This window comes from Rhodotorula toruloides, assembly GCF_000320785.1.
Source record: "Rhodotorula toruloides NP11 unplaced genomic scaffold Scaffold14, whole genome shotgun sequence".
NCBI classification, from domain to species: domain Eukaryota; kingdom Fungi; phylum Basidiomycota; class Microbotryomycetes; order Sporidiobolales; family Sporidiobolaceae; genus Rhodotorula; species Rhodotorula toruloides.
This window is the reverse complement of record NW_015622974.1, coordinates 282,043-295,759: the sequence shown is the minus strand read 5'-3', so window position 1 is coordinate 295,759 and position 13,717 is coordinate 282,043. Positions and strand designations below refer to the sequence as shown.

General features: G+C 61.1%; 7 protein-coding genes across 7 annotated transcripts; 3 read left to right on the top strand and 4 right to left on the bottom strand.

The window, feature by feature from the left end:
- Positions 1–69: 69 nt before the first annotated feature.
- RHTO_01639 (phosphoacetylglucosamine mutase) lies at positions 70–2,078 on the top strand (the record flags this gene model as incomplete). The annotated part of the gene is made up of 6 exons (XM_016415320.1): positions 70–167; positions 242–359; positions 423–812; positions 883–1,320; positions 1,378–1,900; positions 2,002–2,078. 6 exons carry the CDS (start codon positions 70–72, stop codon positions 2,076–2,078), a joined length of 1,644 nt encoding a protein of 547 aa, XP_016272698.1.
- Positions 2,079–2,653: 575 nt separating this feature from the next.
- Positions 2,654–3,136, top strand: RHTO_01638 (ubiquinol-cytochrome c reductase subunit 8; the record flags this gene model as incomplete). The annotated part of the gene is made up of 3 exons (XM_016415319.1): positions 2,654–2,759; positions 2,836–2,949; positions 3,054–3,136. 3 exons carry the CDS (start codon positions 2,654–2,656, stop codon positions 3,134–3,136), a joined length of 303 nt encoding a protein of 100 aa, XP_016272697.1.
- A 329-nt stretch (positions 3,137–3,465) lies between these two features.
- Positions 3,466–6,714, bottom strand: RHTO_01637 (pre-mRNA-splicing factor ATP-dependent RNA helicase DHX15/PRP43; the record flags this gene model as incomplete). The annotated part of the gene is made up of 11 exons (XM_016415318.1): positions 3,466–3,637; positions 3,713–3,770; positions 3,932–4,128; positions 4,188–4,293; positions 4,354–4,602; positions 4,661–4,841; positions 4,905–5,421; positions 5,479–5,739; positions 5,821–6,018; positions 6,078–6,250; positions 6,541–6,714. The coding sequence occupies 11 exons, from the start codon at positions 6,712–6,714 to the stop codon at positions 3,466–3,468; spliced, it is 2,286 nt and encodes a 761-aa protein (XP_016272696.1).
- Positions 6,715–7,068: 354 nt separating this feature from the next.
- RHTO_01636 (autophagy-related protein 3) lies at positions 7,069–8,994 on the bottom strand (the record flags this gene model as incomplete). The annotated part of the gene is made up of 8 exons (XM_016415317.1): positions 7,069–7,071; positions 7,135–7,169; positions 7,255–7,645; positions 7,756–7,852; positions 7,954–8,206; positions 8,287–8,445; positions 8,603–8,810; positions 8,977–8,994. The coding sequence occupies 8 exons, from the start codon at positions 8,992–8,994 to the stop codon at positions 7,069–7,071; spliced, it is 1,164 nt and encodes a 387-aa protein (XP_016272695.1).
- A 115-nt stretch (positions 8,995–9,109) lies between these two features.
- RHTO_01635 (uncharacterized protein) lies at positions 9,110–9,815 on the top strand (the record flags this gene model as incomplete). The annotated part of the gene is made up of 5 exons (XM_016415316.1): positions 9,110–9,130; positions 9,185–9,266; positions 9,334–9,419; positions 9,475–9,530; positions 9,611–9,815. The coding sequence occupies 5 exons, from the start codon at positions 9,110–9,112 to the stop codon at positions 9,813–9,815; spliced, it is 450 nt and encodes a 149-aa protein (XP_016272694.1).
- Positions 9,816–10,096: 281 nt separating this feature from the next.
- On the bottom strand, positions 10,097–11,199 carry RHTO_01634 (protein of unknown function DUF88; the record flags this gene model as incomplete). The annotated part of the gene is made up of 2 exons (XM_016415315.1): positions 10,097–11,050; positions 11,158–11,199. 2 exons carry the CDS (start codon positions 11,197–11,199, stop codon positions 10,097–10,099), a joined length of 996 nt encoding a protein of 331 aa, XP_016272693.1.
- Positions 11,200–11,597: 398 nt separating this feature from the next.
- RHTO_01633 (zinc-binding alcohol dehydrogenase) lies at positions 11,598–13,107 on the bottom strand (the record flags this gene model as incomplete). The annotated part of the gene is made up of 7 exons (XM_016415314.1): positions 11,598–11,798; positions 11,855–11,930; positions 12,002–12,017; positions 12,081–12,148; positions 12,218–12,532; positions 12,587–12,843; positions 12,928–13,107. 7 exons carry the CDS (start codon positions 13,105–13,107, stop codon positions 11,598–11,600), a joined length of 1,113 nt encoding a protein of 370 aa, XP_016272692.1.
- Positions 13,108–13,717: the final 610 nt, after the last annotated feature.

Below are 13,717 nucleotides of genomic sequence, written 5' to 3'. Positions count from 1 at the left end.
GTGGAAAGCAGCAAGAGGTTCGCTCCCCTCTCTCTCGCTTCGACAACTCGCCCGCTCGCGCTTGACACGATGAGCTTGAACGAGAACGCCGTCAGGACTGCCTCGCAGGCTCACCCGAGGCCGGCAGACATCACCTACACCTACGGGACGGCCGGCTTCCGCGCAGAGTCCGCTCCCCCTCCTCTCGCTCAACGTGCAGGCTCCTCGATCGCTCACCTGCTGCTTTTGCCTCGCTATGCAGTGCAGAGGTGCTCGACAGTGTCATGTTCCGTGTCGGACTCTTGGCGGCGCTCAGGAGCAAGAAGCTGGGCGGCAAGACGATCGGGGTTATGGTCACGGCGAGCCACAACCCGGAGAAGGTGCGCTTGAGCTGTCTTGTTTGCCCTTTCAAGTCCTTCAGTTGACGAACGATCTACCCGCAGGATAACGGCGTCAAGCTCGTCGACCCGATGGGCGAGATGCTCCATTCGTCGTGGGAAGCCTACGCGACTCTCCTCGCTAACGCCCTCAGCGACGACGCCCTGATCGCCAGGCTCAAGGAGGTTGTCCAGACAGCCGAGATCGACCTCTCGAAGCCCGCCAAGGTCGTCTACGGCTACGACACCCGTCCGTCTTGCCGCACGCTCGTTCGCGCCGTCGTCGATGGCTTGAGCGCTTTCGACGTCGAGCAGGTCAACGCGGGGCTTGTCACGACGCCGCAGTTGCATTACCTGACGAGGTGCCTGAACACGGAGGGCACGCCTGATGCGTACGGCGAGCCGACTATCGAGGGCTACTACAAGAAACTCGCGAACGCTTACACGACTCTCGCCGTGCGTGCCATCTCCCGCCGATCTAGCCAGCTTATCGCTGATGAGGCTCGCCTACGCGCACGACCTGCAGAAAGGACGGCACCTCCTCCCGGCCTTGACCGTCGACTGCGCGAACGGTGTCGGCGCTCCCAAGCTGAAGGAGTTCGTCAAGGTGATCGGCCAGGACATCCTCCCCGTCATCCCCGTCCGCGACCACATCAACCTCGCCGGTCAGCTGAACCTGAACTGCGGCGCCGACTACGTCAAGACGCAGCAGCGCGCGCCGAAGAACGTCGACCTCGTTCCTTGGCAGCGGTACTGCTCGTTCGACGGCGATGCGGACCGAATCGTGTTCTACTATGCCGACGGAGAGGGCACATTCCACTTGCTTGACGGCGACAAGATTGCGGGACTCGCGGCGGGCTTCATCATGGACCTCGTCAAGGACGCTGGGCTCAGCGTCAAGGTTGGCGTCGTACAGACGGCATATGCGAACGGCGCGTCAACCAAGTACCTGACTGAAGTGCTCGTGCGTGAAGATTCCGTCTCGTCCTGCCTCAGCCAGCTCATCTCCTCCCTGGAGCAGGACGTACCCGTCACATGCGTCCCGACCGGTGTCAAGCACCTCCACCACGCCGCCGAGTCGTACGACATCGGCGTCTACTTCGAGGCGAACGGCCACGGCACCGTCCTCTTCTCCCCGTCGACCCTGACCACCATTCGCACGCACACCCCTTCGACCCCCTCACAGTCCGCCGCTCTCGACAACCTCCGCGCCCTCCTTGAGCTGATCAACCAGACAGTCGGCGACGCGCTGAGCGACATGCTCCTCGTCGAGACGGTACTCCTCCATCGCCAGTGGACGCCCGCACAATGGGACGCAGCCTACTCCGACTTCCCGAACCGACTCGTCAAGGTTCTAGTGCAGGACCGTCATGCCTTCACGACGACGGATGCGGAGCGCAAGGTCGAGAAGCCCGAGGGATTGCAGGCCAAGATCGACGAGGCGGTCAAGGATGTCGTTGGCGGAAGGAGCTTTGTCCGGCCAAGCGGGACGGAAGACTGCGTCCGCGTGTATGCTGAGGCGGCGACGAGGGAGACGGCCGACCGTGAGTGGCTTCCTTCGCAGCTGAGTTGGCGGACAAATGCACTACGTCCTGCGGCTTTTCCCCTTTGGCGACTCTGCTCACGGTTTCACCACGCCTCGCAGAGCTTGCAAACAAGGTCGCCTACGTCGTCTTCGATTCGTACGGGAAGGGCCAGCGCCCCGTCAATGGCTTCTTCTAGATTCCCCGTCTTCCTCCAGCAACATACCACGTTTCTTCCCCGACACCCGCAGCCGTCTACCCTTTGCAAGCATCGTCCGCCCTCCAACACTGCAGTACAGACACTCGTTCCTCGTCCGTTTAGACAGCTGAAGGACGGAAGGAGGAGAGCGAGCGAAAGCGTCTTCAACAAGCAACGGGATAGGCTGCGCTTCTCAGGGCGTCTTCGTACGAGTCCTTCGGATACGAGATGCACCCGTGAGCAGCCTCGCAGCGATGTTGAGTTCATCGTCTCTGGCGAAGACAGCCGTCGTCCGGATTGGCTCCTCGTACTTTGCCGTCAACAGCCAAGGTGCGCTTGCTTCGCTTCGAATGAATCGTACGGCTCTCCGGCAGTGACCCAGGCGTGCAGCGCGGCGCCCGGACGAGGTCGCGAGGATGTACTCCGCCTCCCTCTTCCCCCGAGCTGGTGGTGTCGCGATGACTGCTACAACAGCGCGCTGGACGGGTTCGCAGCTGCGTTAGAGCACAAGCCCGACTATGCAGGAGTTGAGCTAACCAACTGTCGACTCGCGCGCCCACAGACCAACCTTGACGATGCGCGCCTCTTCCGCCGTTCACTCGGGCATGCCCACGGGCAACAAGTACATGGGATGGTGGGGCGACATGGGAGGACCCACGCAGAAGGGTATCTCGCAATACGGTGCGCTCCCGTACTCTGCTTGTCGCGCTTGCCCGTCCCGCTCGCTGACCTCGACTCGCTCGGGTCCGCATCGCAGTCGTCTCGCCGTTCCGCCAGGCTCCCATGCGTGGCGCCTTCAGCCACTACCTCCACAACGGAGTCCGCCGCCTCGGCCAGCAGGCCGTCTACTTCGTCGTCCCCTTCGCTGCCGGTGCGTTGAGGCTCCTTCACTCGCATGCTGGCTCGCCCGACCTGTATTGAGGCTAGCTCAGCTACAACGACACGAGTGCACGACGCTGACACGTCCGTTCGCAGCCTACGGCATTCTCCAGTGGGCGATCAAGGACAACCACCTCCGTAACTCGAAGCACGGCCAGGCCCAGGGTCTCTTCCCGTAAACCGGCGGATCAGGCGGTGTTATTGTAGCGTGGGGATTGTAGGTGTAGACGATCACTAGCAAACCAGCGGTTCCATCTCACTCGGTTGCGCAGTAGTGAGAGTTGCAGTCGCCACGCTTCCTCGCGTATTCGCTTCCTTCAGCAGCAGCTCCTGGCTGGCTCAACGCACCGAGAGTAGCTTGGAGAGGGAAAGAGTGGTAGTGAACAGCGACTCTCGACGGGAGGAGACGCGGATATAACGAAGTGACAAGGATTACAGCCCGACTTCCGACGAGCGATCTATGACATCTCGACCATCCTCCCGCTACGCATGCCGTACAGCACAGAGTCTACCGCCTCTCCTTGCGCTTCTTCTTGTCCCGCTTGTCGGCATCGTTGCCGGACCGCTTCGATGAGCGGTACTGTCCCTTCTGCATCCGCTCGAACACGCGACGCGCTTCGCAGTCGGGGAACGAGCGGTCGTTGGTTGGGTCGAAGTAGAGCTGCCCGTACTCCCACAGCCTGCAGGAAGGAGAAGGTAAAGTCAGCACGAAGCGGAGGAGACTGGCGGGCGGGAGGGGGAGAAGCGAGACGTACCATTCCGGGCGAGTTTCGGTCACAGTGCGCACGAAGTTGCGCGTAGTGAGCACGAACTCTGTTTGGGGTGTCCAGGGCGATCAGACGGCGTCAGCGTACGATTCTGCGGTCCGGAGGACACCGCACGAGAACCGGCGAGGCTTCGCATCGCGAGGCGCACGAGCCCGTTGGATTACGCGCCTGCGCCGACGCCAGCAACCTCGTAGGAAATGAACGCACCGTTGTAGATGACCCACTCGGGCTTGTGGTCCAGGCCGGTCGAAGGATGCAAGCCGACGACCTGCAAGTCCTTGATCGTGACGTAGCCCTTCTTGTCGCCCTCGTTGTGCGCAACTTGCATGAAGAAGCCAGCGGTGAGCGCGCGCTGGATGTTCTCGTAATACGACTTGTCCTCGAAGGAGGTCGAGATGAGGTCGCTGCGCCCGAGTCGAAAGATCAGCTGTTTGAGCTCCGATGAAGCAAAGGTGGCACGCACAGGTCGAGCTTCTCCATCGTGCGCTTGAGCTGGTTGCGAACGTTGTCGGCCTGCTGCATGGCTCGGAATGAGATATAGTTGTTCCAGCACCAGTTCGCATCCGGGTCTGGGAACGATTCTTGTCAGCTCGGTGGTGTCAAGAATCAGCGCTGGCAGCAGGACTCACTGCTCTTGTACGCGTGGTACAGGTTGAGGAGCGAGAGGTGGTCGCCTGCCGGATGAGCGAACTGCGCCTTCGCTTCGTCCGCCTCCTTGCGCTGGCTGTTCGGGCGGAGGTACGGGTTCGGGACGGAGAGCATGGCGGCGATGGAGAGAATTTCGTTCGAGCACTTGAACTCGGGCGAGACGATCACCATCTTGGCGAGCTGCGGCTCGAGCGGGAAGGCCGCCATCAAGTCGCCGAGCGGGGTAAGGTCTGCGCGAGCGCAACGTCAGCCTCGAGCCTCGCTGAACCCAACGATGATAGCACGCACTGCCGTCGTCGTCGAACGCTGCGAGGTAGTTGAGCAGCTCGAGCGCACGCATGACCGTCTCTGGTGCTGGGGGGTCCATGTAGTCGAAGTGGACAAGGTCGTCGATGCCGAGCTTCTTGAGCTCGAGAATGACGGATGCGAGGTTGCACCGCAAGATTTCGGGATACGTCTGCTCCTCGAGCTGTAGAGGGGAGGAGAACACTCAGCAACTCGCCTTGGTCCCCGTCGAAGTGGAAGAACACACCTCCTTAACAAAGTCCGACTCCGTGTACAACCTGAAGCACTTGCCCGGCCGCGTACGTCCTGCACGTCCCGCCCGCTGGTTCGCGCTGGCCTTCGAGATGGGGCTGACGAGGAGCGACTCGACACGGATGCGCGGGTTGTAGATCTTCTGCTTCGAGAAGCCGGGGTCGACGACGTAGACGATACCGTCGATAGTGAGCGACGTTTCGGCGATGTTGGTCGAGATGACGACCTTGCGTCCGGGAGGACCGTCGGGGGTACGAGGGGGAGGCGCCTTATCGAAGATGCGTTGCTGCTGATGGGGAGGGAGCGACGAGTAGAGCGGGATAGCCTTGAGCGGGCCGAACTGGTGCGGCAGCTGGTCCGCCTCGACCATGATTTTCCGACACGCATCCTCAATCTCCTCTTCACCAGTCAGGAAGACAAGGATGTCGCCTTCGGGCTCGGCTTGGTGGATCATGAGGACGGTGCGGATGGCGGCTTCGAGGTAGTCGGGCTCGGGTTCAGGCGTGTAGAAGCTGCAAGTGAGCGAAGGTTTAGCTAGGAGCGGAGGGAAGGGCTTGACCGGCACGCACATCTCGACGGCGAACGTCCTACCAGGCACCTTGAGCAGCGGTGCGCCGAAGAAGTAGTTCTGGAACTTGGCGGCATCGAGCGTGGCACTCATGACGACGATTTTCAAGTCCGGGCGCCGCTTCGCAACGTCCTTCAACAGGCCCATCAAGATGTCGGTGGCGAGAGTGCGCTCGTGTGCCTCGTCGAGGATGATGCAAGAGTAGCGCGAGAGCATGTGGTCGTTCATCGCTTCGCGGAGGAGCATACCGTCGGTCATGTACCTGTGAAGGAGAGCAGGTTAGCTGAAGTCGCCCTCCTTCTCCTTCACAGCCGGCACCGTGAGTTTCCGACACTCTACGCACTTCAAGAAGGTGTTCGGGCTCGTGCAGTCCTCGAAACGGATGCTGTATCCGACCTCCTCGCCCAACGAGACGTCCATCTCGTCCGCAACACGCTTGGCAACACTCATCGCGGCGACACGTCGAGGCTGGGTACACGCGACCTGCATGCCGGGCTTGCGGAGATGGGGAAGGTCGGCGTAGGCGACGTATTGAGGGATTCTGGTGAAGGAAGAGTGTCAGTACCGCTTTCCTGCCTTATTGCGCCGCCCGCGACGCACTGGGTGGTCTTTCCTGATCCTGTCTCTCCCGAAAGAACGACGAATTGGTTGGCGTTGAACATCTTGAGGAACTCGTCCATCTGCTGGTGGACCGGCAGCTTCTTGCGGACCTCAAAGATCTCCCTGTACCGGTTCGAGAATGGTCGCTGGCTGAAAGGGTTGAAGTCGCCGGCCTGCAATCATCACGGAAGGGAGACCGTCAGCAGAGCGAGCGAGGAAGCGAAGTCATTTGGGAGGACAGGCGTAGCGAGACGGCAACTGCTCGAGCTGCTTCGCTGAGCACGCAGAATCACTCGCACTAGTCTCAAATTTATCCTAAGGAAACCGCCAGACCCCCTGCACCCCTTGAGACCGCGAGCCAACCGCCATCGCCTCCTCAATTGACAAGAATCCCACCACTTCGCCACAGCACCAGGAGACGCCGTAGCGAGCCTGAGAGCAATACAAACAGAACAAGACGCACCATGACCGCCTCAACCTCCTTGCCGCCCTGCTTCCTTGGGATCCACCCCTCGAAGCCTCCCTTTCCGCCGTTCGCTCCACCCGTCATCCGGTCCGCTGGGTTGTTCAGGTGCGCGAGGTAAGGATTCTCGACGGGAGCATCGGTGCGAGCGCGCTTCGAGCTGGGCTCAGCCATCGTAGCGAACGAAATGGTGCGAGTCCAAGCAGTTGCGATCCGGGCAGGAAGTCATGACCTCTTGTAAAGTCGCGCAGGACTCGTGTGGACCCGCTGAAGATACTTGCAAGAACTTTGAAAGATTGCGCAGTGTACAGAGACAGCAGAAAAACGCGAGGAGAAGGGGAAAAGTCGGAACAGGGGTAGTCGCGGCCGGCAAACAGGTCGACTCGTCCCGAGCGCAGGTAGTAGACGCTCGATGTGCTGAGAACGCTCGAGAAGCTGTCGTGAATGTGGCGGGCGAATCGGATGAAGAGGAGCGGGATCGAAGATGGAGGTATGGAAAGAGGAGTATAGGTCAGGCAACGCTAACGCTCACTGCAAAGACAGGCGTCAGCAGAGATGCACGATGAGGTCGACGGACAGGCGGCGAGGACGTACGATGCTAGCCGTCGAGTCGACCTCAATGGTCGGGGCTGCACAGAACACAAGCCACGGTGTCAGTCGCGCGCAACAACGCTCGCAGGCATGACGCAGCAAAGATTGAGCTGGTGCACGCACTGATGGTACTGATGAACTTGAGGAAGACGAGCAAGTACTGCTCGACCCGCAGTCCCTCCTCGTCCTCGTCAGCCTCGTCCGCCTTGTCGCCCTTCTCGCTCTTCTCCTTCTTCTTCCCGAGCCCGAGCCACTTTCCTCCACCGCTCTTCTTCTCCTTCTCCTGCGACGCCGCGCCCAGGCCCGAAGCCGCCTTCTCCCGCCGCTGCAACTCGCGCACGTTGCCGTCCATCCGCTCGATGACCTTCTTCATGACGCTCGAGTGCTTGCATGGGTGGACAGACGCGATGGAGAGGGAGGAAGAGTGAGGGAAGGGCTCGATCGTGACGGTCTTGAGTGCGTGGTCGGAGGAGACGTCTTCGAGAGCGGAAGTCGGCGGGAGAGGTCGCTTTTGCTGTGTAGTTCAAGCACGCGTCAATTCGGGCACGCTATACATCTACCTGCTATACCACAGCTGTAGCTGTGCTTGCAGGACGGTCTGCAATGGCCGAAGACGAGACGCACCTCGTCGTAGCCGAGCAGCCACATCCGCGGGGTCTGGTAGTACTTGTCGTAGGTGATCATGCAGTCGTACGTCCGGACCTGAATGATGTTGTCGGATCTGCGACGAGAGCTGCGTGAGTTTCGTGACGTCGAAGCAGGCAGCCTCTTGCACAACGGCAAGGACAGCCTGCCGAAGCGGACGAGTTGAAAAACACGCACCGACCGCCCTCCTTCTTCACCGGCTCGACCTTGACCGCCGCATCGTCCTCTTCCTCGACCAATCCTCCGCCAACCGCATCCTCGTCGTCCATATCAGGGATGTCGTCAAGATCAGGGATCTCGTCTGCCTGGATCGAGGTGTCGGCGAGGTGTGAAGTGATGCCGTCGACGGCGTGAGAGGAAGAGCTAGCGGAAGGGCCGTCAACATCGGGTATGTCGCCAATGACGGGGATCTCGCTCGTCGAATTCGGGTCTGCGGGCATCCGGGAGTCAGCATCAAGCGTAAGTCTGTCATCCGCTGCCCACTTCGCTCGAGTCAGCGGAATCACGCACCTTTCGCCGAAGTGTGGGTCGCAACCCACTCGTCTCCCGCATCGCCCGCAGCGACATCGCCTTCGTCAAGCTCCGCCGTGAAGTGCATAAGCGTCTCTGCATATTCGTCGTTCGCTCCGCCTTGTTGGCCGAGCTGCGAGACGCGACGTAGGCACGGGACTGTCGAGCGAGGGCGAGACAGTTGACAGGACGCGCGAGGTGGACAAATCAGCGGCGCGGCGGCAAAGACGGATATCGCCAGAGTGTCGACGGGGAGAGAGTGAGGAGAACCACCCGTCAGCGCATGCAAATCGAATCGACGAAGGAAAGAGCGCACCATTCCGACTGATCAGGTACTGCTTGTCCTTCGGCAAGAAGTCCCTCGCCTTTCCCGGCTCGCCCGCCTCCCACTGCCACGTCGGAAACTTGTAGACGAGAAAGTCTCCCGCTGCGACAAACTCGTCGGGCGTGATGCGGCCGGTCTCCTTGAACTTGGAGTCGCGAAGGACGGGCGCGAGGTAGTCTCGCACGGCCCAGAAGTGCGTCTGCGGGCGCGTCCACTGTCAGCTGAGATTCTCGACCAGTGCGCGAGTTCACGATGCACCTGCTCGTGTCGACAGCCCAGGGTGAAGCATCGAAACACGGTCAAGTGGGGAGGGGTCGAGAGGAGTCAGCTGGCGAGCGTGTAGAGCTGGAGCCGCGGGAGCTTGCCTGGATCGAGCCTAGCATGTCAATGAGCGGATCTAGCTGGTCAATGAGCGCCCACGAGCAGTGTGAGCGGGACAAGCGAGCGGTACGAGATGAAGAGAGGCACGAGCGGGTTGGGCGACGACCACACCTCGCCATGTCGCTGAATCACCCATTAGTGCGTGCAGGGCTGCTCAGATGATCCGCTTGTACCGACTAAGCGTTGCGACAGGCCCCGAAAGTCGCGCCTTCGTGCCGTCGCTATCCTCATCAGTCCGCCGCGCTTTTCCAGACTTTCGTCGACCTCTCGCTCGGTGGGTAGTCCTGGACGATGTCATTGAGACCAACGACCGAATCCTGATCCGCCTGATGTGTCCGCAGCCCAGCAATGGCGAGACGTGGAGGTGCTTGACCTGGACGAGTGCGGATGTGCGGTCATTCGAGGGCTGCCAAGGGAACCGAAGCGGGTGAGTGCGACCCTGCTCGACTTGCGAGCTCCAGCTGATCATTGTGCACACGCAGTCACCTCCAGCTGTCGTCCTGCCAATGGGCCTGACAGTCCCCACATCCCTCGAAGCGTGCGTCCAGGCTTCTTACGGGCTTCCCTCGCAGTCCTAGCTACTTGACAGCTTGCTAACACTCTTATGACAACATGCAGCCTCGACAAGGTCTTCCAAGCCGTCTCGCGCCGTTTCCCCTCTCCCTCTTCCTCCAGCGACAAGCCGGCCTCTCCCTCCGACAGCTCGTCTGATCAGCCCGAGCACCCGACGACAATATACCTCTCGATGATTGAGAAGGACAGCTCGATCGTGTACTACGTCCTGCGGCAAGGGATCGTCTCGCCGAAGGAGGTGCCGGAATGAGGGCGGCTGTGGAAGGGGCGCCTGGGATCGTAGAGGCACGCATCGCATGTGTTGTAACAGTAGCGCATTCCGCATCCTTCGCCTGATGCCGCCATTCTGCGCGAACAAGGCGTCTCGGGCGATGCTCTCAAAGAGACGCGAGCTGAGCATAACGATGTGAGCGTTGCGAAGAGCGGTACAACAACGACGACAACTGTTCAAGCGACAACTGATGGAACAAGACAGGCCGAGAAACCGCTGACGCCCGCCAACTGAAAAAGCGACCTCCTCCGCTCCTTCGCTCACTGCACAATGACGATATCGTCGTCGTCTCCCGCCGAGCTACGCCGCCTCTTCTTGCCCGGCTTCGGGCGAGCTGTTTTATCGGATACGAGAGCTTCGTTCGGCGGCGGAGAGGGCAGGAGCTCTAGAGCTGCGCCGTGTCCGCCGAACGAAACTGCGTTGAGATTGACGCCGGGCTTGTCGTTCGAGACGAAGGTTGGTGCGGCGCCAGCTCGGCTACTAGTACGTTGGGAGGAGGTGGAAGACAGGGTAAGGTCGAGAATGGGTAGCGCCTTCTTCGACTTGGGCGTCGGCGACTGGTCTTCTTCTTCCTCTTCCTCCTCCTCGGATGACAGCGTCATGACGTCCGACCCGCTTGTCTTCACCTTCTTCCTGCCTTTACCCTTCTTTGAGCGCGCGGTCGCCTTACTTGGACCGGCGACAGGTTCCTTCGCTGCGGCAGGCGCGAGAGCTACCGCAGCTCTGGCTGGCTGCTTGCGCGTCGGCGCCGGCGCTGCTGGGGCTGCGGCGGCGGAAGGGACGAGAGGGACGTGGAGGATGTCGCGGTGCCAGTCGAAGACCTCGTCCGCCGTCTGTCGGAGGACGGGACCTGCCGATGCGGTCGTGATGAGGACGACCCGGCACCGGTGATTGCGCAAGGTCGAGCAGGCGTAGGCGTAGTCGCGGTCGGCGGTGATGAGGAGGACGACGGGCGACTTCTGCTGAAATGCGAAAGCGCACATGTCGACCATGATCATCTTAACGACTACGTCCTTCTTTCCCGCGTGCGGGGCATCAATGATGTGCCAGCCCGTCGACTGGAGGACATGCCGAAGCTCTGTCTTCCGGTTTCCGCGCTCGAAAGCTGTCTCGACGTAGACTGCCGCTCGAGCAAGGACCCCATGCGAGTGTGCAAGATCCCGCAAGCGCGTCAAGGCGGGCGCAGCGTCGTAATTCGAGGGAAAGCGGATGTTCTGCAGGAGTGGAGGGGTTTCGAGCAGGCGAAGGGGTGAAGTTGCAGGAAGAAGAGGCGTGAGCGGGTGAAAGAGCGGTAGCGAGTGCTGATGGAGACGTCGCGCACCTCGTAGTCCCAAAAGATCTGCACAACCGTGTCCTTCGGCATCACCGCGCAGCCCGCTCAGCGGTGTGGACGCCGCGTGCGCCCGTTCCAAGCCCTCGAGGTCGCCAGGTCCGGTCGCGTTGAGCGTCGCTTCGGGCGGCGAGCGGACGGTTGTGAAGCTCGTACGTATGCACTGGGAGCACCTTCAATCCGCTTCAGCCAGCCAGCACGGCGTGTGAGCGGGAGCAAAGGCGTGTTTGATGAAGAGGAGGAGAGGGTCGAGGGTCCTTAACTGGTTAGGGTAGGACTCTGCGGGTCTTTCAGCAGCGTGGAGTACACGACTAGCGCTCTCAGGAACAGCAAAGGGCTGGACGAAACGAACAGAGGAGTGATGGCAATGCAAAACGAACGACAAAGCGAACGAACAACCTCGATACAGCCCAACAATCCTTGTGAACCGATCAGAGCTTAGCCCCGTCGTCCGCAATCTTGACGAGCATCTTGCCCTGGTTCTTGCCCGCGAAGAGGCCGACGAGGGCGTCGACGCACTCCTCGAGACCGTTCGCGTGCGTCTCACGCAGCTTAAGACGGCCGTCGCGGATGTAGCGGGCCATCTCCTCAGCGGCGATGTGGTAGCGGTCGGCGTAGTCGAAGACGATGAACTGCAGGAGAGGAGGGTCAGTCGGGGAGGCAGAATTGGAGAGAAAGGCAAACTCACGCCCTCGATCTTGGCGCGCTGCGAGATGAGGTTGAGGTAGGCTTGGAGACCCTTGGGGTTCGGGTCGTTGTAGGCGCTGCGAGAGAGAGAACCTTCCGTCAGCTCGAACATCCCGAGACGGAAGAGACCTGTCGAGGGCAGACTGACGAGATGGCGCCGCAGACTGTGAAGCAGCAAGGCCCAATCAGCGCTAGTAACAGCAAAAGATAGAATGATGACGACGCACGAGCGATCCTGGCGCCCTTGTTCAGCCTCGTCAAGCACATGTCGAGGATGTCGCCGCCGACGTTGTCGCTGCAAGGTTGTCCTGGCCAGGTCAGTACCTCGCGCAGGTCTGAGAGTGCATCGTGAGGCGGCACGCACAAGTAGACGTCGAGGTACCCGATCTCCCGGAACTTCTTCTTGAAGTCCGCATCCTTGTAGTCAAGCACCGTCTCGATGCCCAAATCCTCCTTCAACCAACGACACTTGTCCTTCCCTCCCGCGATCGCAACCACCTTGCACCCATGGATCTTAGCCAACTGACACGCGATGCTGCCGACCGCGCCCGCCGCCCCGCTAACCACGACGGTCTCGCCTGGTTTGATCTTGCCGACGTCGTGGATGCCCCAGTAGGCGGTTTGGCCGGTCATGCCGAGTGCGCCGAGGTAATACGTGGGCGAGATGTCCTTGTCGATCCTGTCGAGTCTCGCGTCAACACCAGAACAACAGCGCGGGAGGAACCGAACGCACTGGATCTTCTGCAAATCCTTCGCCGGCAGCTTGGCGTACTCCGCCCATCCCGCAACGCCCGTCACCCAGTCCCCAACCTTGAGCGGCTCCATCAGCGGCGCAGACTTGTCGTTCCCGCCCTCGACGGTTCGCTCCGTCTTTGGGACGAGGACGACGCGTCCGACGGCGAGGGCGCGCATGGGGGCGCCGATGGCGACGGGAGGAACGTAGGAGCGGGTCGGGTTGAGCCAGCCGCGCATCGCGGGGTCGATGCTGACCTGCGAGTCGAGATGATCAAGTCGAGATCAGTTGGCGTCCACAGAACGGCCTTCACACGCCTTGGAGAGAAAGGCTGTACGCACCCACTCGACCTTGATGACCGCTTCACCCGGCTTGACCTCGTCCTGCGAGAACATCTTCACGCCCCTCTCAAGCTGGAAAGTGCCGGATCCATCGAGTTTCGGGTCGATAGCGGCCTTGGGACGTTCGCGGAGGGTGATGCGCGAGTACGAGCTGGGAAGAGTCGAAGGGAGAGGAGCCATAGCTTGTTCTATGAGTGTTGGCGAAGGCGGGTATGGGTTGAAGGAGGCGAGGAGGGAGCTGGTTGGTGCGAAGGGGGCGGAGTCGTCGGCGCAAGATGAAAGGGGTGGTGTCGTTGCAGGTGACGAGACGGGAGTCGAAGCCGAGGAGGAGGAAGAGGCGTACGGAGAAGCCGTCGAGGAGGAGGAGGAGGAGGACGCGGTGGCAGTCGGTTCAAGCGACATGATCAGCTCGTGGTCGAGTGTACAGCACGGATTGAAGCACAGCAGAGCAACGCAGACCAGCCCACGGACGGACAGAGCCAACCCATCGTCTCCTCATCCTCGTCTCGCCGTTCCTCCGACCCAGCGCCCCCGCACGGGTTGCGCCCCTAGCGCTGCTGCGCCCCGGTGACTGCAGAGTTCCGGGACCCCGACACGCACACGGCTGCGCTGGCAGATCGTGGGTCCAGTCCCCTGCTCGACCGTACCTCCGAGAGAAGCGGGGAGCGAGCCGAACTTCGAGCTCACCGCGGTCGTCCGGGTTGCGCTGCGCTAAGACTGTCGCAGGAAGATGGAGCAGTGTGAAGCAGGAGAGCAAGAGCAGAGCAGAGCAGCGTCGAGCGGAGAGGAA